Genomic DNA, 26553 nt, shown 5'->3' on the forward strand with positions numbered 1-26553 from the left:
ACGCCCTCTATCGCGTGTCCAGGAATTCCCCAAATTGGTATTTTATAATTTAACTTATAATAATACTTTTTCCAGACACGCAATAAAGCACTTCTAAGAATGTGGGATTTAAAAGCCCTGTCCACCTTCTTATCGTAAAGCAAATATGCATGCCATCCATATACCAAATCCCATCCCTCAAGATGAAGTATTCTCTTGTTGGTTAAATTAAGCCAATCACTAATCCAGGTCAAGGCAACCGCATCATAGTACAATTTCAAATTCGGCGCCTTGAGTCCCCCTCTTTCCCTGGCATCTTGTAAAATCTTAAATTTAACTCTTGGTTTTTTCCCCGCCCAGATAAATTTGTTAATACCCTTCTGCCATTGATCAAGGTTGGCATCCTTTTTCAATATAGGTATCATTTGAAACAAAAAGAGAAACTTTGGTAGAACATTCATTTTAACAACTGCAATTCTTCCCAGTAATGATAATTGTAATTTTTTCCAATTATTTAAGTCCCTTTGTATCTTCAACCATAGTGTTTCATAATTATTCTTATACAATTTTACATTTGAGGCTGCAATATATACTCCTAAATATTTAACCTTCTTCACTATTTCAAAACCTGTTAATTTAGATAACATATCCCTTTCACTCATAGATAAGTTCTTGGATAATATCTTAGTCTTATTACTATTCACCTTAAACCCAAAAACCTTACCATACTGAGTTATAATTTCCATCAAGTCTATAACCGACTGTAACGGTTTGGATACTGTCACAACCAAGTCATCAGCAAAAGCTCTCAGTCTATAATCATTCTGTTTTATTTTGATTCCCTTTATCATAGAGGACTCTCGAATTTTAATTAATAAAATCTTAATCCCCAGGTGTGCCTTGTGGAGTGGGGCGGGACACTCTTCTCCCGAGCAATTGAGCCTGCCTCCGTTGTTCTCTCCTCCTCTCTGCTCTCCTTGCTCTAGGATCGGGGAGGGGGCTTGCTCCTCGTCTGCACTCTGTCTTCCCTGTTCCAAACCTGAGGGGCCCTGGCCTGCCTCAGCCTGCTTTTCCCTACAGTCCTCCGAAGCCACAGACACCCCCTCCTGCGCCTCAACAGAGAACTCCATGTCTTCCTCAGAGTCAGGCTAGGACGGAGGCATGACAATATATATAATATTGTCATGTTAGCCAACGAAAGCTTGATCTTTTAGCAATGAAAACTGTTTTAGTTTTTCTTATTTCATCCCAGTGTTCACTTAGTTTGTTAATTTTAATATGCCTGGGATTCACATTTTTAATCTTGTCAAGGAATACTACCCGAGAGCTGTATTGCTCACAGCCAGGAGGTGGCAGAGACTCACACGAAAGATTACTTGCGTTTATCGCAAACTAGCCTTTCTACACGACTGCCTACGTAACGATCTACCTCCGAGGTCGCTCTGGAAGAAACCGCTTGTGGATTCCATGGAGTGCCAACTTGCCATTCGTTGATTCCAACGCCATACTACATGTGCATTGATTAACGATAATCATAGAAAGATCCACACTATGACGGCAGCCCGTGAATACCAGGAACATTGCCAACAAATCCTTGCACACCAGCATTACCAGCTTCTCGCTTGCCAAATTAGCGAAGCTACAGAAAAGACCAAGCAACTCAGGACTGAGGTCCTGCATCGCAAAATGCAGCCCCTGCGCGCAATAAGCAGCCCTGGTTCTAACAATGGTTTGGTGCACAATTTATCATCTAATGCCAAACATTATCAGTTACTGAAAAAGAAGCCCTAAAGCAATTACAGGATGACACATCCATCGTCATCCTCCCAGCTGACAAAGGCAGAGCAACGGTCGTAATGGACTGACCCAATTATATCCACAAAGCCCTTACACTGCTCAATGACACCAGCGCCTACCAGACTGTCAAAAAAGACCCTATGACAACCCTCAGGAACCAAATTTCCAAGGTACTGGAGAGATTAAAAGGCCAAGGGGAAATAGGGGAGGAGGCTTTAAGAACTATGCGCCCCAAAGACGCGCCTACTGCCAGATTTTATGGACTCCCCAAGATCCATAAGGTAGGAGCTCCCCTAAGACCTGTTGTGTCATTTAGGGGAACTCCAACCTCGGGGCTAGCCAAATGGCTATATGGCAGGTTAAGATATCTAGTAATGAACAATGATACCACTGTGAACTCCTCTAGTGAATTTTTAGAGAAAATTAGATCTGTCAGCATAGAGGAGGGGGAGATCATGGTTTCCTATGATGTCACCTCCCTATTCACCTCAATTCCACAAGATTTAGCACTTGCTGTAATTGGGGGTCGCTTGCAACAGCAGGGAGCGGGGTAACATCAAGATTCACTTAGCAACGAAGATCTGCTTCAGCTCATGTCCCTATGCCTGAAAACGTTTTTTACGCTTCAAGGCACCATTTATGAACAGGTGAAGGGTACCCCTATGGGGTCCCCCATCTCTGGTGTCATTGCAGAGGCAGTCCTGCAACAGTTAGAGACCCGGGTGATGTCCACGTATCGCCCCAAGTTTTGAGTGAGATACGTGGACGACATCTTTGTGATCATCAAAAGGCAGGACAAGGACAGGCTGATGAGGAAGCTCAATTCCATCTATCCTGATATCCGCTTCACTGCGGAAGAAGAGACCAATGGGGCTTTGGCCTTTTTAGATGTGCTGGTTAGACGTCAGCCTGACGGCTTGTTACACACATCGGTCTACCGTAAATCCACCCATACAGACAGGATACTTCATTACGAAAGTAATCACCCCACAACCCATAAAGCCAGCTGTACCAGGACCCTCTTTAGACATATAGACACGCATTGCAGCACGAATAAGGCAAAAAGGGAAGAAAGACGCCACCTTTATCGTGTCTGCAGAAACAACGGGTACCCACCTAACTTCATTAGACAACACAGCAGGCCAGGTGAACGTACCCGCCATCAATGTGAAAACTCATTAACATCACGGATAACACTGCCTTATATCCACGGTGTATCCGATGCCACAGCGTGCATACTAGCCCCTCACAAGGTCGGTGTTGCCCACAGACCTGATTGGACTTTACAAGCTTGTGTCATGCACCCTAAAGATCCACTCCCCAATGAAGAAAAATCCTCGGTTGTGTACAAGATGTCATGCCAGAATTGCAATTGCAATTACATTGGGGAGATGGCAAAACGACTGAGGACTAGGGTGCATGAACACAAGCTGGCTATTAGAAGACAAGAACAACATTCACAGGTGTGGGCACACATGGCTACACACAACCACATCTTTAACAGGGACCGAGGCAATTGCCAGTGACAACTCTAAAGGCGGCCGCTTGTTTAAGGAAGCTTGGTTTTCAAACCACTCCTCTATCAACCGGCACATAGACCTCCCCGCTGCATACCAGGCACTAAGGAATTGGGAAGAGGAACGACGTACACGATATGAAGGCAAACAGCACAAGCATTCACAGAGCACCTCATTGTATCAAAATCAAGATTGCACAAACACACAACCACCCTGCGTTGTAGAACACGGAAGAAGAGCAACAACTATTTAGAACCTGTGGTATAACAACACGGGCAATGACTAGAGCTATGGCTACAACACATGGAACTATCAGCAATCCACTTTTGACAACAGAAACCCAGAGACAACTACATCCCCCAAAAACAGATTGTTCTGTACCAGCCTGCTACCGGCCCTGCAGAAAAGGCAACCCCTTTACAAACGGCAAGAGGCTGGAATTACGCCTGCCAAATTTATTACTACAAAAACAAACAAGACACGAACCAAGAAACAGGAGCTTTGAAACACTATCCGAGCGGTTGCCTTCAGCAAACCAGCACTCCCCACACATTCCCCTTATATAGAGTTCAGGGCGTGGCTTCTCTCTGCCTCCTTCCGAGAAGCCCCATTGCCTTCCTCTGTTTACTCCTAATTGACTGCCTCCTGAGTCAGGCGTCCTTGAACAGGGCCAGCTGTGGGTCATCTTCATCCACACTGTCAGGCTCACACAGCTGGGTCTCCGTGGTGACCAAGTGGGAGGGGCCTGGCTGAGGGCTATCATCAGCAAGATCTTCAACCCCCTCAGCAAGGTCTTCAACACCCCCCTCCTCCTCTGAGTCGTCCGACCCAACTGCCCAACCCACAGGCTGACCCTGAATCACAACACGGATGTGCGACAACTCAAAGAAATACGGCTGACCTCAACAAACAGACTGGTGACGCGCTCCAAGAGCAGAGTGCAGACACCAACAGTATAAACGCTATCTCCCCACCCCAGCATTTCCATCCTGACGACGTTGGCAGTTAGCCAACGAAAGCTTGATCTTTTAGCAATAAAAACTGTTTTAATTTTTCTTATTTCATCCCAGTGTTCGCTTATAGTTTGTTAATTTTAATATGCCTGGGATTCGCATTTTTAATCTTATCAAGGAATACACACACACACACACACACACCATATTCAATAATATCCCATCTGATAAGATGAATCACGTCTCTTGACTCCCAACTTTGATCTTCTTTTGCCAAGTCGCTTTCCAAATCAGTAAGTTTCGCTTGCCAGGTTGTATTTTTGTAAGTGTTATTGGAGACAAAAAAGACAAATCAAGTAAGGTATCAGGTTTTTTTCTCCCACGTTTGGATGATTCTTCTGAGAATTCTTTAATCCATTTTATTTGTTCTTTTTTTATCCTCAAATTTGTTTTGAAGTCCTGGAGAATCAAGAATCTTTTTTGTTTTCTTTATTATAGTAAGGTTTTGCAGATATTTTGTTTTTTGTGTTAAATTGTACAGGTGAAACTCGAAAAATTAGAATATCGTGCAAAAGTTCATTTATTTCAGTAATGCAACTTAAAAGGGGAAACTAATATATGAGATAGACTCATTACATGCAAAGCAAGATAGTTCAAGCCGTGATTTGTCATAATTGTGACGATTATGGCTTACAGCTCATGAGAACCCCAAATCCACAATCTCAGAAAATTAGAATATTGTGAAAAGGTGCAATATTCTAGGCTCAAAGTCTCTCAGTCTGGTTCAGTAGGAATCACAATCATGGGGAAGACTGCTGACCTGACAGTTGTGCAGAAAACCACCATTGACACCCTCCATAAGGACGGAAAGCCTCAAAAGGTAATTGCAAAAGAAGTTGGATGTTCCTAAAGTGCTGTATCAAAGCACATTAATAGAAAGTTATGTGGAAGGGAAAAGTGTGGAAGAAAAAGGTGCACAAGCAGCAGGGATGACCGCAGCCTGGAGAGGATTGTCAGGAAAAGGTCATTCAAAAGTGTTGGGGACTTTCACAAGGAGTGGACTGAGGCTGGAGTCAGTGCATCAAGAGCCACCACACACAGACGGATCCTGGACATGGGCTTCAAATGTCGTATTCCTCTTGTCAAGCTGCTCCTGATCAACAAACAACGTCAGAAGCGTCTTACCTGGGCTAAAGAAAAACAGACCTGGTCTGTTGCTCAGTGGTCCAAAGTCCTCTTTTCTGATGAGAGCAACTTTTGCATCTCATTTGGAAACCAAGGACCCAGAGTCTGGAGGAAGAATGGAGAGGCACACACTGCAAGATGCTTGAAGTCCGGTGTGAAGTTTCCACAGTCTGTGTTGATTTGGGGAGCCATGTCATCTGCTGGTGTTGGTCCACTGTGCTTCATTAAGTCCAGGGTCAACGCAGCCGTCTACCAGGAGATTTTGGAGCACTTCATGCTTCCTTCCGCAAACAAGCTTTATGGGAATGCTGACTTCATTTTCCAGCAGGACTTGGCACCTGCCCACACTGCCAAAAGCACCAAAACCTGGTTCAATGACCGTGGGATTACTGTGCTTGATTGGCCAGCAAACTCGCCTGACCTGAACCCCACAGAGAATCTATGCAGCATTGCCAAGAGAAAAATGAGAGACATGAGACCGAACAATGCAGAAGAGCTGAAGACCGCTATTGAAGCATCCTGGTCTTCCATAACACCTCAGCAGTGCCACAGGCTGATAGCTTCCATGCCAGGCTGCATTGAGGCAGTAATTGCTGCAAAAGGGGCCCAAACCAAGTACTGAGTACATATGCATGCTTATACTTTTCAAAGGTCCGATATTGTTCTATGTACACTCCTTGTTTTATTGATTGCATGTAATATTCTAGTTTTCTGAGATTGTGAATTTGGGGTTTTCATGAGCTGTACGCCATAATCATCGCAATTATGACAAATCACGGCTTGAACTATTTTGCTTTGCATGTAATGAGTCTATCTCATATATTAGTTTCCCCTTTTAAGTTGCATTACTGAAATAAATGAACTTTTGCACGATATTCTAATTTTTTGAGTTTCACCTGTAGTTTTCTTCATTTGTAGCTTTTCTATTTTAAGTCGCTTTCATTTAATTTATATTCTGTTGTCTGATTTGTTTGTTCATTCTTTGTTGTCATTTTTTGAGTGTCATTTAGTTGTAGGTTTAAGTTAGATATATGTTCGTTTATATTGTCAAACTGATTTCTAATCTCATTATAGTTTGAAACAATTATCGTTTGAATCTGTCACAGCATTGTGTATATTTTCTCCTGGAATGTGTTTGTATTGTCTTGAGTCATTGTTCCTGCAGATCTTTGAAGCTCAAAACTGGGTTCTTCAGGAAAAGATGTTAGGTATGGTTTTATATTATTTTAGATAGGTATATAATATCCATTTTATCTATCCCCTTTAAGTAGTTTTCCATCGGTGTCATAATCTTTTTAATTAGTTTTATCAATCCAGTCAACTTCTCGGAAGTACTAGGTTAGGAGTCCTTTGGGCCAGTGTCTTAGTCTCCCCGCGATCCTCCTGAACACTCTCATGTACTCTGCTACAGTTCTGCTCCCCTGCCTGATGGTTCAGACCTCAGTCTCGGCATGTCGGGTTTGCCTGTTGTCGTCAAAACAAACCCTGAATTCTCCCAAGAATGCGTCCAGGTCTCCCAGCTCGGGAGCTCTCTCGTCGTATAGGGCGGCCACCCATTCCGCGGCTTCTCCCTCAAGGTTCACCACAATAACATCCATACAGGGCTTGTCATCAGGATACATCTGCCTGAAACAGTCCAGGTGTGACCACAACTGGTTCAGGAAGAAGGCCAGCTTCTCTGGGGTCCCCGTCAAAGGTTGTTTTTAGCGATGGGGGCTACTGGGCTCTGAGTGCAGGCCACTGTTCTGGTACTCACTCCTCTGCAAAGGGGAAAGGTCCAGGTTAAGTGGCTGGTCTCTGCAGTTGATCGAGATGACATGCTAAGCATGGCTGTCAGGAGTTGGCTGGACCTTGCCTGGGGCATCTTCTCCCAGCTCCCAGCCAGCTCCTCTGCCCGCCATTCCAGGTCACACCATCTCTTCCATGGCTGCTCAACTGACTGCTGCCTACTGCAAAATGCCTCCAGTCCACTAGTCCTTCCCATTTTGAAACCTTCCTCCTCTTCCATCCAGGCATCTTCCCCTGAGTCTTCACTGCCCTTCTGGAGGTGACCAGATGGGGTGTAGGGGCTCAGGACCCCTTAGTAGAATTTGAAGTTTAATGAGACCTGACTGAATGTCACCACTCTGGCTGATGATCCCAACAAAGCAGACACACCTGAGACATTGCAATCGCTAATTCCAGACTTTATTAGGAAATGATCTCCAAGTCAAGCTCTGATTAAATTGCCACGAAAGCATTATATTCAAAGCACAGCAAAGCATAACAACTCCGTCTCCCACCCTGACAGTGCAGGTCACATTACCCAATTAAGCATCAGAAAATTATTATGAGAAAGAACGTTCAGTTTCCAAAATAATCTCTACAGCTGCAGATACAACCCACATTCCATTCTCCCCCTCCTGTCTCTGTTGACAAGTCAAGGAAAGAAAGAAAACCTGAAACAGCATGGAGTTTTTTCTGAACTTGACAGTTTGTTTATTATTTTCACTTTAACAGATACAAATAAATTTTCATTTTTTTTATATTTTTTAAAAAATTTCATTAAACAAATTTTAAATAAAAAAAACAAGAACATTATTACAAAGTACTGAAAAGTGCATCAAATAGAAAAACACCAAGACATCCTAGACACCAAAAAAACAAAAACAACAACATTAGACAGGACCGGGGAGTGTAATACTACCCCTAATTTCTTTTTCTCGTGCATCCCAGGCTAAGTAACCTTTAATTACCAAATATTAGAAATCTATAATTGTATATATCTCCAGATTCTATACCTCAAATAAAAATACACAATCATCTGGTATTTCCCCCGTTGAGATTAAATATTCTATTTTGTAACCATGAATACCAGGAGTCCCAACTTTTATTGAAAAGTGATTCACTTTTCCCTTTGAGAATATATGTCATTCGATCTGACTCTGCGCATAGTAATACTTTCTCTATTACTTGATAGTCTGTTGGGATTTCCATCATCTTCCAATATTGCGCATAAATCATACGCGCCGCTGTTGTAATATGTATTACTAGATACCAAACATTTTTTGGTACTTCTTGTGGCTTCATCCCCAAGAGGAAAATAGCTGGGTCCAATTGAAGATCATATCCTGTTATTTGAAATAACCAATTTTTTATATTGGTCCAGTAACGCCTAACCTTTGGACAAGTCCACCATTGATGGTAGAAAGTGCCCCTGGCAGAATCACATTTCCAACATTTGTCATTTGCATTGGGAAACATTTTTGAAATTCGTGCGGGAGCTAAGTACCATCTATACAACATTTTGTACATATTTTCTTTAAATGCTGTTGCTAACGTTAATTTTATATTTTTCTTCCAAATTTGTTCCCACTCTTCTAATTCTATAGTGCGACCAATATTTCTCCCCCAGGCATTCATTACGTCATTTATTGTTCCCCCTTCCATCCCATGGAACAAAAGTAGATTATAGGTCTTAGATAAAAATTTAGCATCACTTCCCCATAAAATCTTGTCTAATTCTTGTGGGATTATATTGATTCCAAATTCCTGCTTATCCCTATTAAACCTTGAGCTCATTTGAGAATACGACCACCAATCCAACTCTATACCCCCAGAATGTAACTCCTCCCTGGATTTAAGATTGCCTCTCAGATCTATGAGATCTTTATACCTATAGTTTCTGTCTGGATTGTGTAACGTTGAATAAGTTACAGCTTCCAAAGGAGTAAACCAGCCAGGTATCTTTGTATAGATCCACCCTCTCACCATACGCCAAGAGTTTATCAATACATCCCTAATATAATGATTAGAGAAAACTTTATATTGACTATCCTTCCTTGGCCAGAGATAGGCATGCCATCCCTGTGTTAAGTTATATCCTTCAATAGTTAACACCCTCCTTCTAGATAACACAACCCAGTCCCTAATCCAAGCCAAGGCAGAGGCATGGTAATACGGCTCCCAATGTGGGAGCCCCAGTCCTCCCCTTGTTTTGTGCTCCTGCAGCGTTCTTCTTTTAATACGCGGCTTTCGATTATTCCATATGAATCTACCAACTATCTGTTCTAGTTTTTAAAAAAAATTCTTATCTAGTTTTGCAGGAGCAGTTTGGAATAGGTATAACCACTTTGGCAAAATATGAGTCTTAATCACTGCGATTCGTCCTAGGATTGAGAGTTGAATGTTTTTCCAGCTGTCTAATTTCTTCTCCATCTCAGTCATCAATTTTTGATAATTTAATTCCTTTATAGATGGACACCTTGAAGATAGCCAAATACCTAAATATTTAACTTTTTTAACTATTTGGATCCCCATCACCTCTTGTAATTGTACCTTGGATTCAGTTCCAATATTCTTTACCAAAAATTTAGTTTAATCTCGATTAATCTTTAAACCTGCTACTTCTCCAAAGGCACTAATTTCCTCCAATAATTTAGGGCCTGATTCCAATGGGTCTTCCAAAATAAAAACTAAGTCATCAGCAAAAGCTTGAAGCTTATATTGCTGATCATTTATTTTTAATCCTTTAATATTATTATTTTGCCTAATTATGACCAATAGTGGTTCTAAAGTCAAAATAAACAGTAGAGGTGAAAGGGGGCATCCCTGTCTCGTACCTTTTTGTATATCAATTTTCCCAGTCATTTCACCATTGAATAATACTCGGGCAGATTGCGTAGTGTAAATTGTTTGTATAGCTCTTACAAAATTTGGTCCAAATCCCATTTTAATCATCTGACATATTAAAAATTCCCAACTAACCATGTCAAATGCTTTCTGAGCGTCAAGAAACATCATTGCCAACTGTTTGCTAGGGTGCATCTCATAATATTCCAACGTATTCATTACTATTCTCAAATTATCTCTTATTTGCCGATTTGGAAGAAAACCATTCTGATCTGGATGTATAAATTCTCTTAAGAAAACTTTAAGCCTGCCTGCCAGAATTGAGGAAAAAATTTTATAATCTGCATTCAATAGCGAAATGGGTCTATAATTTTTAACCAAGGTATGATCTGAATCTTCCTTTGGGATCAAAGATATATAAGCATCTGTCCATGACTGGGGTATTTTCCCTTTACTCAAAACCTCATTAAATAAATCTTTTAAATGGCCACTAAACATTTCCAACATCTCTTTATATAATTCCGCCAGGAGTCCATCCGTTCCCGGGGTTTTCCCATTCAATTGTTTCCTAATTGCCTCCTTTATTTCCCCTTCTGAGATCTCTGAATTCAAAATTTGTTTTACATTCTCAGGAACCTCCTGTAAATCCACCCTTTCTAAGTAACTTCCAATCCTTTCTTCTAAAATTGGGTCTTTCTTATACAATGCAGTAAAAAATTCCTGAATCACCTTTTTCTTTTGATCATTTGATTCCACCATATTTCTCATCCCATCCTGTAACCATTCTATTTTTCTCGTGATTGCTCGCTTCCTAAGCCTATAGGACAACCATTTTCCAGCCTTGTTGGCATGTTCAAAAAAAGATTGTTTATTCCTTTGAATTTTCTCTGCTAATTCATGTTGATCCAGGAGGGAAATCTCGTGTCGCATAATATCTTTCCTCTCCCTCGCTATTACTGAGGATGGGTCTTTCTGAAGAGCCTCCTCGGCCTCTGTCAACATTCCCATCAACTCCAATCTCTTAACCCTCTCTTTCTTCCACTTATATGCCGAATACTTAATTGCTATCCCTCGAATCACTGCTTTCGCAGTGTCCCATATAATTTGAATTTGTGTATCTTCCCTTCTGTTCTCCTCAAAAAAGTATCCCATTTCCTGGTTCAACAAGTTTTTGAATTGTTCTTCTTTTAAAAGAGCTGCTCTCATTGTCCATCTATACCTCTTCTTTTCTCCTTTCCAAACCAAAACTAACGGGCTGTGATCTGCCCAGTCATTAGTCGTAATCTCTATTTCCCTAACCATCTCTTTCAATTCATGGGATGCCCATATCATATCAATTCGGGTCCATGTATGATGCCTGGGAGAGAAATAAGTATATTGCCTCTCTTCCCTGTGAAAATCTCGCCATGTATCACATATACCTAATTCCTCCCTCACTTGATCCCACACCTTAGGTAATGTTCTTTTTACCCCTTTAAGTAAACATTGCCCCGGGGTATAGTCTTTATCAACGTCTACTATTGCATTGAAGTCTCCTACGATGCATATATGCTCGTATTCTAACCCTGCTATTACTTTATATAAACCTTGAAAAAAGGCACACTGATTACATTTTGGTGCATACACATTTACCAATAAGATCTTCTTCTGAGCCAATCGAAGTTCTACCATCACTACTCTACCTTCTGTATCTGAATACACCCAGTGGGCCTCAATATTTCGCCGGACGTAAATCACTACTCCCCTTTTCTTTTGTTCTGCCAGGGACACAAAGACTTCCCCCAATTTTGGACACGCTAGTACATTCTGTTGACTTTTAGTGATATGGACTTCCTGGATACAAATTATATCATATTTTAATTTACAGAGTTTGGACCAAGTTTTTTTCCTCTTAGTAGGAGCATTAAGACCGTTAATATTGACAGAAAAAAGGCGAACCTCTTCCTGAATGTCACTGCTTCGCTGTATTCTTTATTTTTTTTGCTAACCGTGTCTCCATTTGAGGGCCCGAGCCTCCCAATTCCCCAGCATCTTCCTTATCTATACTCTTCTTTTCTTTTAATCCTCCACTTCTCCCCTTGGAATCTAATTGAACTTCTTCCTGGCTTTTGCCTTCTAACTCCTCCTCACTCTCCTGATTGAACTGAGATTCAAAAAATACATGGGCATCCTGTAAGTTATCAATACGATATCTCTTGTCCTGCCACATAAAAGCCAATCCTTCTGGAATCAGCCATCGGTAGCGAATGTCAAATTTCCTAAACTGACTTGTTAGGAAATCATATTTTTTCCTCTGGTCTCTCACTCTTCTTGGTAGCTGCTTAAGAATAATTACTGATCTTCCTTTAAAGGATATAGTCTTCTCTCTTGCTTTCCTTAGGACCTGCTCCCGCACTGATGTTTTATTCAGTCGGACATGTATCTCTCTCGGGAGTTTGTTTCGACGTGCATAACTAGTGTAAACCCGAAATACGTCATCTATATCCCTCAACATCTCTTGTGGGTTCACCTCAAGCACTCCAGCCAAAATCTCTGTCACAATAGTTTCCAACTGCTCCTCTCGGTCCTCTTCAATGTTTTGTAAACGTAGGAAGAAGGCAGATTTATCTAATTCAAGGGCAATTATTTCATCCTCCAGGCGTTTATTAGCTATCACCAGCCGGTGTTCCATACTTTCCACTTTGACATCTGTCTTATCCATTCTCGTTTCTACCACCTGGATCCGTTCCTCTTGACTCACTACCATTGTCTGCATTTCCTGGAGCTTCCTATGTATACTCCTTATTTCTCCCTTTAAACCTTCCATCTGGTTACCCATCTCAGCCTTCATTTCCCTCTTTAACTCCTCAAATCCTATAGCTGTAGTCTCCTGATTTTTCAACATTAAGTCTTGAAGTGACTTAAACATATCCTGAACTCCCTGTATAGATAAAGCGTCTTTATTCCCTGTCACTGTCTCATCTGGAAATTTGCAAGCTGTCAGGGGTGTAGTTGACGGGGATTGTGTGGGCACAGGCACTATGGTCTTCTTCTTGGCAAAAGTTGTTATGGTCGCCATTTCTATTATTCTTTGGTGCTCTTCCAAAATAGCCTACACTTACTCAATCTCCAAGACTCCTCCCCAAGCACCTCGTACTCTCAATATTATCCTAATCACCTAATTTCTTCTCTAAGTTTATTAAAGTAGGGGTTAAATATGTTGTTATTATATAAGGCATAAAAAGAAAAATATACAGAGAATATAGTAAATAGGCCCTATCAATGGCAAAAAAGAAAGATAATAAGTAATAATATGAATAAGCCAATATTCAAAAAAAGGGGGATGTAACCCAGTTCAGTATATTTAAATTCCTTATTCTTCAAGGGAGCGTGGCAGTCCAATTCAGTTCAGTTCAGTTCCTCTTCTCTTCTCTGCTGACAAATGTTACGATGTTAAACCTCCAAGAAAGAAGCAGAAAGAAAAAAAAACCGATGCCAGATCAAATAGAAAAGGGGGTCTCCAGGCTGTTATGCATTAACAAATTAACAAGTCACCATCCAGATCCCAGATATTTCAAAAGGAGAAAAAAAAACACTTATCAAAATTTAAAGAAAGCGTCTGTCCATCGAAGAAGAACACCAAAGAAGTAACTGGAATCCTCAAATCAGCCTGTGAGTCTCTCTAAGGCGGCTATTGTTAAAAGCCTGTATTGTTGTCTGCGGCTTTAATCAATTAAGGCTGGATAATACTTTACGCTGCTCACCTCTCAAACGATCAACAAACGAAGGGGAGGATTCTCATTCTCTTTTGATATTCACTCTTAACTCTGCCTGAAACGTCAGTAGCTTCCTTCTAAATTGCTGAGTCACAGCTCCAGGGCAGCCATTCTTCAGGTGCCTTCTCTCAATACCGGCACCACGGGAGGATTTCTCACTGCTAAGCAGGGATTTTGCAAGTTCCCTGCAATTGCCGAGCGTCCTCTCTTCTTCGCCTGCTGATCCCCAGCTGGCGATGGCTATGTAGAGCCGCACAGTATCGGGAAAACAAGCTGCGATCCGAAGAGATATTCCAGGACCCGCTTGTCTGCTGTGACCTCAGCCCCGGAAGATCCAATAAATTTTCATTTTTCATTTAGTTGCATAATTCTGCACAGTAATAGTTGTCCAATAATTGTGCACACATAGATATTCTCTTAAGAAAGCCGAAACCTCACTTTTGCTTTATTAAATATTCAGGTTTGAGGTTTATTAACATTTTGGATTGACTGATCAATCAGCTGATCGGGACTTTGGAAGCTGGATGTGCCCTGAAGACAAAAGGAGGAGGAGGGGGGGAGAGAGGAGGATATAAAAGGAGGTTTTGGCAGGAAAGGGCCAGCAAGGGGCTGCCCCCCTGACCCCCTGGGCACGCGAAGAGGCGGCGGCAAGTGCCTGGCATCCCTGCTGACCACTGAGAAAGAAAAAGGCAAGAGAAGCGCTTCCCTTTCCCTCAGGATGCCAGCGCTTGCATGCTTGCTGCCTTCTCTGTGCACACCCAGGGGGCAGGGTACAGATAATAGGGGCCCCTCGCTGGCTCCAGGGCTCCCTGTGGATCTAAGGCTGAGCGCGTTCCAGCTTTGACGGGCCCCACCAGTAGATCAGCACCATGCCTGATTGCTGACCTAGCCTCACAGCCACCAAGCTTCCCTTTCACCGGGACTGCCCCTGCCTCTGGGATAGCTACGGCTGGTGGCAGCATGGCCACCGGCAGCATTGGCAATCTCTCCCCCTCCCATAATCTCTTCCTGAGCGCAGAGGAAGGAAATGGAAGGAAGGAAGGAGGGAGCTGGGAAAGGGACTGCCTTCTGAGTGCTCCTCAGGTTTATTTTTTTTTAGCTGTCTGAGGCTCAAGGCAGGAGGTTTTCCATTTTGCCCCCTCCCCCCGTTGTTTCCCTTTGTGCCTGAAGGGCCTCTGCGTGGCTCTCAGCTCACGTCTCCCAGACCCGTGCACGTGTTTGTGTGTGTGCATGGTGTGTGTGTGTGTGTCTCACTCCTTGCAGCTGTATGCTGTGAAATTGGGGAGTAAAAAACAGGAGAGAGAACAGAAGCTGCGATGGAAGCTTTTTGCAGCCTTTCACGAGGCTGGGGGCGGGAGCTGATTGGGGCTGGGCGCAATACAATCAGTGGCACATTGAGAAAAAGAAACAAGTACTCAAAAAAACCCAGCTTTCATAAGTTTGCAGCCTGCCATCACAGAACGTCTCTATTGAGGACGTGGGGTTGCAAGGGGTGAGACTCCCACCCGTGCGCACACACACAAACCCATGCACCAGTCTGGGAGAGGTGAGCTGAGAGCAACGCAGAGGCAACAACGGGGGGAGGGGTCAAAATGTGAAGCCTGTGAGAATAAAAGGGGTTGTTTTTTTCTTGCGGTTCCTGCCTGTTTCTTGGAAGAGGGGTTTCCTTGTGAGCATAACAAAGACTCATGTAGGCTGGGATGGATGGATGGATGGAAGGAAGGAAGAAGAAGGAAGGAAGGAAGGAAGGAAGGAAGGAAGGAAGGAAGGAAGGAAGGAAGGAAGGAAGGAAGGAGCAATTCATTTGGAAATGCCCCAGTTCAAAGGAGAAAGCAATTTTGTGTTTTGTTTTGTCACAGACAGAACTTTGTTGGCAATCCAAGTTAACATTGATATTCTTGAATTGTGAGCTCTTAGGAAAGTATCCCCTCCTTGTGTGTTGCTAACAGCCATTTCCAGTGGGGAAAACGGGACAAAGCAGAATGGGGAAAAATATTTTCCTTTGCTATATTTCCAGTCTGAATTAGACCAAGGCAGGATCCCTACAAGAGAGCCTCTTTTTTTGTTGTTGTTGTTAGCTGCGAAGTCGTGTCTGACCCATTGCAACCCCATGGACAACGTTACTCCAGGCCTTCCTGTCCTCTACCATCTTCTGGAGTCCATTTAAGCTCTGGAGTCCATCCAGCCACCTCATTTTCTGTTGTCCCCTTCTTCTATTGCCCTCAATCTTTCCCAGCATTAGGCTCTTCTCCAGTGAGTCCTTCCTTCTCATTAGGTGGCCAAAGTATTTAAATTTCAACTTCAGGATCTGGCCTTCTAAAGAGCAGTCAGGGTTGATCTCCTCTAGGACTGACCAGTTTGATCGCCTTGCAGTCCAAGGGACTCGCAGGAGTCTTCTCCAGCACCATAGTTCAAAGGCCTCAGTTCTTTGGTGCTCAGCCTTTCTTATGGTCCAACTTTCACTGCCATACATTGCAACTGGGAAGACCATAGCCTTGACTATATGCACTTTTGTTGGCAGGGTGATGTCCCTGCTTTTTAGCGTGTTGTCTAGATTTGCCATGACTTTCCTCCCCAGGAGCAAGCGTCTTTTAATTTCTTGGCTACAATCCCCATCTGCAGTGATCTTGGAGCCCAGGAAAATAAAATCTGTCACTACCTCCATTTCTTCCCCATCTATTTGCCAGGAATTGAGAGGGCCGGATGCCATGGTCTTGGTTTTCTTAATGTTAAGTTTCAACCCAACTTTTGCACTCTCCTTCTTCACCCGCAACAAGAGGCTCTTTAGTTCTTCACTTTCTGCCATTAGAGTGGTATCATCTGCATATCTTAGGTTGTTGATATTTCTCCCGGCAATCTTAATTCCAACTTTTGATTCATCTAGCCCTGCTTTTCTCATCATGTGCTCTGCATATAAGTTAATAAGCAGGGCGACAGTATACAGCCTTGCTGGACTCCTTTCCCAATTTTGAACCAATCAGTGGTTCCGTGTCCAGTTCTCACTGTTGCTTCTTGACCTGCATATAGGTTTATCTGTTCCTAAACGCTAAAGCTGTTGCACATAAAAAATGGAGGAGCTCTGATCAACTATCACAGCCACAATTTTGACAGTTTTGCTGTACTGTTGTCTGTGCACTAAATGCAAGCACAGGATAAACTGAGTGTGGTTTTTCTCAATGTTTTAAGTGGTCACAAACTACTAGCAAAAGTGGCATTTGATGACAAGGCAAGGAGGCTACTGGGTTGAGCTGCAGGGTCCTGGTGCTCTGGGAGCTTGAGGGCTGGGCTGGGCATTTGCCCTTCGCTGCCCAGGGCTCCGGGCAGCCCGCACCACCCTCTGGGAGTCCCCCTCGCAGCCAAAGAGGGACGGTGAGGCTCCTCTGGTGGACCATGCCCTGGTGCCCACCCAATCCCCCCCTCCACTGGAGTCCCCTGGATCCCCCCACAGCCCCCCCCAAAGTGCCCCCCAGCCATTGACTTTGTTTGTCAAAAGGTTGCAGAAGGGGATCACATGGCCCTGGGACACTGTGACCATCAGAAATATGAATCAGTTGCCAAGCATCCGAATGTAAATCACATGACCCAGGGGATGCTGCAATGGTCATAAGTGTTAAAATGGTCATAAGTCACATTTTTCAGTGCCATTATAACTTTGAACAGACACTAAGTGTACTGTTGTAAGTCAAGGACTGCCTGTAGTTTATCACTTTGTTCCTTTTTTTTAGTCATCAAGTTTTTGACCCCTTGCTAGGCGACTGGTGGTACTCGAATATTGCCTTATCCTAAAAGTGGTACAATTGGTAAAAAGGTTGAAAAGCCCTGTTTTAAAAGACAGGGAAGTTTGCTGAATAGGGTTGCTGTCCTTGGAAGGAAATCCACTAAAACAGATCAAATAGCAAATGTGAGTTCATCAAGACAATTTCCTTGGATTTGTATATTTGCATTTCAACTGCTTCCAATTCTTTGCAGCTAAAAAGCGGGATCGCTATGACAAATATGGAAAAGAAGGATTAAACGGAGGCAGAGGTATGTACAGATTTACTACTGCTGTTCCTATTACTCTAATGTAATTGTTTTTGGAACTATTTATGGATTTTATTATTAGGGTAGAATATGGAAAGAAGAGAGCCATGATATAACTTTAGAGAAGATAAAATATAAATGGATTTATAACTGCTGTGAAGAAGATTGGAAGCTGCTTCTTTTCATCTTTTCATTTTCCTTTTTATTTATTTTATTTATTTCTAATTTACTTATCACTTATCTCTACTCTTCTTTTTAAAATTTTTATTGTTTTACTCTGTAAAAAATATTCAATAAAAATTTTAAAAAAGTAAATGATTGTGGAATAGAGCTATAAATGCATTTTAATAGGCTTGTACTGATTTGAGTAGGACGTTGGAGATCTAAATATAGTTCCAGGCTTAGAAAAATCAGGATTCTGATAAATGTGCATCAAGTTTAATTGATTTCAGTAGTCTACTTCAACTGTAACTAACAGTTACTAACTAACATGCCCCTGTCATGGACCGATCATCATCTCCTGTGGTTGGTCTTCCGTTTTGCCACTCCCCGTCGTGGGGTTGTTGAACCAACGAGATGGTTCCGCCCTAGGTGCTTAATTTTGTCTGTCGGACAAAATCGCTCGGATTCAGACCGGTTTGGACTCCGACTGGGCAGAGTCTGATGATCAGGACATGGGCAGTCTTGTTGATGTTATCTGGGAGGAGTTCGATCCTGTGACTCTGGAGGATGTGGACAGGATCATGGGGAAGCTGAGCTCCGCTACGTGTTTATTGGACCCGTGCCCCTCCTGGCTGGTTTATGCGGCTTGGGATGGGACACGAGGCTGGCTCCAGGCGGTGATAACTGCTTCCTTGAGTGAGGGTAGTTTCCCCGCCGCCTTGAAGGAGGCGGTGGTGAGACCTCTCTTCAAGAAGCCTGCCTTGGACCCAGCTGTATTAAACAACTTCCATCCGGTCTCCAACCTTCGCTTTGTTGCGAAGGTTGTAGAGAGTGTGGTGGCGCATCAGCTCCCTTTGTTCCTGGAGGAAGCTGACTATCTGGACCCGTACCAATCGGGTTTCAGGCCCGGGCACAGCACGGAGACGGCATTGGTCGCTCTGGTGAATGATCTCTGGAGGGCTCGGGACAGGGGTTGTTCCTCTGTCCTAGTCCTATTAGACCTCTCAGCGGCTTTTGATACCATTGACCATGGTATCCTACTGCGGCGTCTCAGGGGTTTGGGAGTGGGAGGCACGGTCCTTCAGTGGTTCTCCTCCTACCTCCTGGGACGTTCGCAGTCGGTGTTGGCAGGGGGACAGAGGTCGACCTCGAGGCCTCTCGTTTGTGGAGTTCCTCAGGGGTCGGTCCTCTCGCCTCTCCTGTTCAACATCTATATGAAGCCTCTGTTTGAGATCATTCGTGGTTTTGGAGTTGGTTATCATCAGTATGCTGATGATACCCAGCTTTTTATTTCGACACCAAACCACCCCAGTGATGCCCTCGACATGATGTCCCGTTGCCTGGAGGCGGTTCGGGTCTGGATGGGGAGGAACAGGCTTCGGCTCAACCCTGACAAGACTGAGTGGCTGTGTGTGCCGGCATCTCGGGAAATTCAGATTATTCCATCTCTTACTATGTACCTTTTGAACAGAATTGAAATCTGGGTAGAGGAAAACAACATCCTCACAGAAGAACAAGCAGGTTTTAGACAGAACAGATCTACTATTGATAACTGCTTTGTTTTGAACCATCTAATTGCCAAATATGCCTATAAGAGGAGACCCCTGTTTGCTGCTTTTATAGACCTTACAGCAGCATTTGATATGGTAAATAGAGATGTACTATGGAGTAAATTGACATCTCTTAAAATAGAACCCAGACTCCTGGCTTTGATTAAAGCCCTTTACACAAGTACCTGTTTGAGGGTGCGGTATGGGGTTAATGGGGCCCTGACTAACAGGATTCACACAAATAAAGGGATAAGGCAAGGGTGTATCCTGGCCCCATTATTATTTAATTTATACATCAATGACTTGCCAGGGTTAATGAAGGATACCATGGTACACTCCCTAATTATTAGCAAATCCAAATCGAAAATAATGGTGTTTGGAAGAAACCATCAGAGACATAAGTGGCAATTAGATGGTGAACCAATTGAGCAGGTTAATACCTTTGTATATTTGGGAGTAACTTTTTCCAAGACTGGATCTTGGGCCTGCCATCATCAACGAAGTACATTTAGAGCAAAAGCCCATTTGAATTTATTGCTCAAACTAAAGAACCATAGTTACCTAGGGTCCCTAGCTCCACTACTCAAAGTTTATAAGGCTAAGGTTACGACAATGCTCTTGTATGGAGCAGAAATTTGGGGTCTTTATTCAACGACAGCTTTAGAACAAACACAGTCCCAGCATCTGAGATGTATTTTGGGTGTAGATCCAAGAACATCTGCTGCAGCAGTTAGATCTGAATTGGGAATTCATACAATTCAGGCATTATCTAAAATTAGAGCTTATAACTACTGGTGCAAAGTTAATGAAATGGAGACTGATAGACTCCCCAAATTATGCCTACTAGAGCAAATAAAACTGCAATCACAAATCTCCTGGATCACCAAACTAACAAATTTTGTAAGAAGCTGTGGCCTTCCTGTTTCTTGCGTAACAGGAGAACAATCTAAAAAAAGAGTTGCCCAAAGAATTAAGGATATAGAAGCACAAACTGATATAGCTATCCTTAGTAAGGTGGGTAACTTGAAATGGCTGAGTAAATACAAATGTACTTTTCAAGTGGACAGTTATTTGAAGTTACAACTCCCAAAACATCTTAGGGAGATATTTACGAGAGCGAGATTCGAACAGCTTGATACAATGGTCAGATATGGGAGATTTCATGCTATACCGTACAATGAGCGTCTCTGCATTTGCGGAGCAGCAGAAGTAGAGGACCTGGCTCACATCCTATTTGACTGTTGTCTGCATAAGAGGGTGAGAGACAGGTATCTTGGTCTATATACCAAACGAATGACCCATTGGGATCCCCATATCAAAATAACTTACCTTATGTCCGGCCAGAACTTGAAAATAACATTCAACGTAGCACAGTATTTAAACAAAATGATCCGGTTAAGATCTGCATATGTGGGACTGATTGGGGTAGATTGTAAGGGCGACTCCGAAATATAATGTTATCATCTCTTACTATGGGGGGTGAGTTATTACCCCCGTAGATAGGGCTCGCAACTTGGGAGTCCTCCTAGATTCACAGCTTTCCTTAGAAGATCACATAGTAACTGTGACTAGGGGGGCCTTCGCCCAGGTTCGCCTGGTGTGCCAGTTGCGGCCCTATCTAGACCGGGATGCCTTGCGTACAGTCACTCATGCGCTCGTGACCTCTCGGTTAGACTACTGCAATGCTCTCTACATGGGGCTGCCCTTGAGGACCACTCGGAGGCTCCAACTGGTGCAGAATGCAGCCGCGCGAGTTGTGTTGGGGGTCTCCCGATACTCCCATGTTACACCTTTGCTCCGTGAGCTGCATTGGCTTCCAGTTGCCTTCCGGGTGAGATTCAAGGTGCTGGTAATGACCTATAAAGCCCTACATGGCATGGGTCCGTAGTACCTAAGGGAGCACCTGCGGACGGCGTCAACTTCCCTCTGCCCAGTGCGCTCCCACAGAGAGGGCTTCCTCAGGGTGCCACCGGTCAGAGAATGACGATTGATGGCCCCCAGGGGGAGGGCATTCTCTGTGGGCGCGCCAGATCTTTGGAACCGTTTACCGGTTGAGCTCCGGATGGCTCCCGACCTGCGCTCCTTCCGACGTGATCTAAAAACTTATTTATTTGAACAAGCCGGCCTGGCCTGATGGGTTTGGGGTTTTAATTACTGTTTTAATTAATTTATTGTATTCGGGCACAATTGTTTAATTTGTTTTTAACTTTTGTATTTTGTATTTTTGGTATTTATTGCCCTGTACACCGCCCTGAGTCCTTCGGGAGAAGGGCGGTATACAAATAAAATATAATAAATAAATAAATAAATAAATCTAATTCAGATCCTTATTTCTGTAGTTCCTATCATCTTTCTATTATCTCTAATGTAGCAAGGATTTTGAGAAAGGAAAATAAGAGGATCAAATGCTATCCTGAACTTTATAAAAAGACAAAAATCCAAGAAATACAGTACAATACTAATTAATCATTGAAATGATGGTGCTCTTGCTAAATTATATAATGAATATTTTGATATTCTGAAAAATGTAATATTGAATACTCTCTTTGTAGGTGGATGTCATTTTGACGGTCCATTTGAATATGGTTTTACATTCCGGAATCCAGAGGATGTCTTCAGGGAGTTCTTTGGTGGAAGAGACCCATTCTCTTTTGATTTCTTTGGTGAGTATTTAACGTTTAAATTTTGGGGAGTCTGAATATGTAAAATATTGAAAATTTTACTTTTTTTGTAGGAATCCTCATAACTGCTGCTTCTAATCCTCTGGTTTTCTATGTATGTTGGCAAAAAGCTCCTCTTCATATGTTCAAAAACTGATTTGGTTTCTTTAATTTGATACTTTGGAGTGCTGAAGAGTTGTGCAATCGGCTGTAGTATATATCTGTGTAATCCTTTAAAAATATTTCCAAATTAGTTTTAATGGTGTCCTTGGAAATGATTAGGGAACAGAAAATAAGACATCCTACTATTAAATACAGTACATTGTGTTGTTCAAGTGTTCCCTTTATTTTTTTGAGCAGTATATTTTAAGATTTTAGATACAAGTTCTAATGCCTTCCAGTGTGAACATATTTGGAATAAGTTTAACTTTTTGACTCTGTTTGATATGAATAGTAAATTACATTCAGGTGTACATTCCTTTATACAGGTGAAACTCGAAAAATCAGAATATCGTGAAAAAGTTCATTTATTTCAGTAATACAACTTAAAAGGGGAAACTAATATATGAGATAGACTCATTACATGCAAAGCAAGATAGTTCAAGCCATGATATTGTGACGAATATGGCGTACAGCTCATGAAAACCCCAAATCCACAATCTCAGAAAATTAGAATATTGTGAAAAGGTGCAATATTCTAGGCTCAAAGTGTCCCACTCTAATCAGCTAATTAAGCCATAACACCTACAAAGGGTTCCTGAGCCTTTAAATGGTCTCTCAGTCTGGTTCAGTAGGAATCACAATCATGGGGAAGACTGCTGACCTGACAGTTGTGCAGAAAACCATCATTGACACCCTCCATAAGGACGGAAAGCCTCAAAAGGTAATTGCAAAAGAAGTTGGATGTTCCCAAAGTGCTGTATCAAAGCACATTAATAGAAAGTTATGTGGAAGGGAAAAGTGTGGAAGAAAAAGGTGCACAAGCAGCAGGGATGACCGCAGCCTGGAGAGGATTGTCAGGAAAAGGTCATTCAAAAGTGTTGGGGACTTTCACAAGGAGTGGACTGAGGCTGGAGTCAGTGCATCAAGAGCCACCACACACAGACGGATCCTGGACATGGGCTTCAAATGTCGTATTCCTCTTGTCAAGCTGCTCCTGATCAACAAACAACGTCAGAAGCGTCTTACCTGGGCTAAAGAAAAACAGACCTGGTCTGTTGCTCAGTGGTCCAAAGTCCTCTTTTCTGATGAGAGCAACTTTTGCATCTCATTTGGAAACCAAGGACCCAGAGTCTGGAGGAAGAATGGAGAGGCACACACTGCAAGATGCTTGAAGTCCGGTGTGAAGTTTCCACAGTCTGTGTTGATTTGGGGAGCCATGTCATCTGCTGGTGTTGGTCCACTGTGCTTCATTAAGTCCAGGGTCAACGCAGCCGTCTACCAGGAGATTTTGGAGCACTTCATGCTTCCTTCCGCAGACAAGCTTTATGGGAATGCTGACTTCATTTTCCAGCAGGACTTGGCACCTGCCCACACTGCCAAAAGCACCAAAACCTGGTTCAATGACCGTGGGATTACTGTGCTTGATTGGCCAGCAAACTCGCCTGACCTGAACCCCACAGAGAATCTATGCAGCATTGCCAAGAGAAAAATGAGAGACATGAGACCGAACAATGCAGAAGAGCTGAAGGCCGCTATTGAAGCATTCTGGTCTTCCATAACACCTCAGCAGTGCCACAGGCTGATAGCTTCCATGCCACGTCGCATTGAGGCAGTCATTGCTGCAAAAGGGGCCCAAACCAAGTACTGAGTACATATGCATGCTTATACTTTTCAGAGGTCCGATATTGTTCTATGTACACTCCTTGTTTTATTGATTGCATGTAATATTCTAATTTTCTGAGATTGTGGATTTGGGGTTTTCATGAGCTGTAAGCCATAATCATCACAATTATGACAAATCACGGCTTGAACTATCTTGCTTTCCATGTAATGAGTCTATCTCATATATTAGTTTCCCCTTTTAAGTTGCATTACTGAAATAAATGAACTTTTCCACGATATTCTAATTTTTCGAGTTTCACCTGTACTTGGTACTCAATTTGTTGTTCATACTTTGAGGCAATGTAGGTTCCATTCCTACAGAGATATGTTGTGTGTGAATCCTCACTACTTCCTTATCTTTTTTTACTTTGATACATAGGCATAGAAAAATATTAAGCACGATTATACGTTTGATGATGTAATAGCTACACAGAACTCATAATTTGTAAACTGGACTTTTAATAATAATAATAATAATAATAATAATAATAATAATAATAATAATAATAATAATAATAATAATAATAATAATAATAATAATAATAATAATAATAATTATTATTATTATTATTATTATTATTATTATTATTATTATTATTATTTGGAAGGCACCTTGGAGGTCATCTAGTCCAACCCCCTGCTTAGGCAGGAAACCCTATACCATTTCAGGCAAATGGCTGTCCAGTCTCTTCTTAAAAACTTCCAGTGTTGGAGCATTCACCACTTCTGGAGGCAGGTTGTTGCACTGGTTAATTGTTCTAACTGTAAGGAAGTTTCTCCTTAGTTCTAGGTTGGTTCCCTCCTTGACTAGTTTCCATCCGTTGCTTCTTGTCCTGCTTTCAGGTGCTTTGGAGAATAGGTTGGCTCCCTCTTCTTTGTGGCAGCCCCTGAGATATTGGAGCAATGCTATCATGTCACCTCTCACCCTTCTCTTTGTTAAACTACACATACCCAATTCCAGCAACCGTTCCCTGTATGTTTTAGCCTCCAGTCCCCCAATCATATTTGTTGCTCTTCTCTGTACCCTTTCTAGAGTCTCAACATCGTGGTGACCAAAACTGGATGCAGTATTCCAGGTGTGGCCTTACCAAGGCATTGTAAAGTGGTATTAGTACTTCACGTGATCTTGATTCTATCCCTCTGTTAATGCAGCCTAGCACTGTGTTGGCTTTTTGGCAGCTGCAACACACTGCTGGCTCATATTGAAGTGATTGTCCACTAGGACTCCGAGATCTCTCTCACAGTTACTACTATCGAGCAAGGTACCACCTATACTATACCTGTGCATTTGGTTTTTCCTGCCTAAATGTAGAACCTTACTTTTTTCACCATTGAATTTCATTTTGTTAGATAGCGCCCAGTGTTCGAGTCTGTCCAGATCCTCCTGTATTTTAAGCCTATCTTCTGGAGTATTGGCTATTCCTGCCAGCTTGGTGTCGTCTGCAAATTTGATGAGTTCCTCATCTATCCCCTCATCCAAATCGTTGATGAAGATGTTGAAGAGCACTGGGCCCAGAACAGAGCACTGTGGTGCCCCACTACACACTTCCTTCCATGTAGATGCAGTTCCATTGAGGACCACACGCTGAGTACGGCCTGTCAGCCAGCTATGAATCCATCTGGTGGTGATGCTATCTAACCCACATTTTTCTATCTTATCAAGTAGTAGGTTGTGATCTACTTTATCAAATGCCTTACTGAAGTCCAAGTAAATTATATCCGCGGTATTCTTCTGGTCCACTAATTTTGTCAGTTTATCAAAGAATGTAATAAGATTTGTCTGGCATGATCTGTTTTTGACAAACCCATGTTGACTTTTAGTGATGACTTTGTTTGCATCAAGGTGTTCGCTGATTTGTTGTTTGATTATCTTTTCCAGAATCTTCCCAGGTATCGAGGTCAGGCTGATAGGTCTGTAGTTTTCTGGATCTATTTTTTCCCTTTTTTGAAGATGGGAACTACATCAGCTCTCTTCCAGTCCTCTGGTAGTTCCCCAGTGCTCCAGGATCTTTGAAAAATATAGTTCAGTGGTTCTGAGATCACATCTGCCAGTTCCTTGAGAACTTTGGGGTGTAATCCATCTGGTCCTGGTGATTTGAACTCGTCTAGGCTGGACAGGTGCTCACTTACCATTTTCTTGCCTATCTTAACTTGCGTTTCTATTCTGTTTTTTATGGCACTGGTTTTGGTAGGTTGGACTGTTTTTTCCCTTTGTGTAAAGACAGATGGAAAAAACGAGTTAAATATTTCTGCTTTCTCCCTGTTGCTTGTCACCTTCTTGCCACTTTCCCCCACTAATGGACCAATCATTTCCTTTACTTTTTTCTTGTTTTTCTATGTTTAAAGAAGCTTTTTTTGTTATTTTTGACTTTGGTCGCAAGCCTTAGTTCATTTTGAGCCTTAGCTTCCCTCACTTCATCTTTGCAGGCACGGGCTATTTGCTGATATTCTGCCTTAGTTATGTGCCCCTCTTTCCACTTCTTATATACTTGTCCTTTTTATCTTTCAATTTATCAGAGAGTTCTTTATGCAGCCAT

At 42.5% G+C, this 26553-nt stretch overlaps 1 protein-coding gene across 4 annotated transcripts in view; it reads left to right on the forward strand.

Annotated features, from left to right (window-relative positions):
- The window catches only part of LOC308676213 (dnaJ homolog subfamily B member 6-like), a 216584-nt gene that overhangs the window by 106435 nt on the left and 83596 nt on the right, over positions 1 to 26553 (forward strand). For all 4 annotated transcript variants that reach the window (XM_081342000.1, XM_081342001.1, XM_081341998.1 and 1 more), the window contains exons 4-5: positions 17767 to 17823; positions 22085 to 22195. In XM_081342000.1, coding sequence (XP_081198126.1) covers positions 17767 to 17823; positions 22085 to 22195 — 168 coding nt within the window. The remainder of the gene's footprint in view (positions 1 to 17766; positions 17824 to 22084; positions 22196 to 26553) is intronic.

This window comes from Vipera berus, assembly GCF_964194415.1.
Source record: "Vipera berus genome assembly, chromosome: W".
In the NCBI taxonomy this organism is placed as follows: domain Eukaryota; kingdom Metazoa; phylum Chordata; class Lepidosauria; order Squamata; family Viperidae; genus Vipera; species Vipera berus.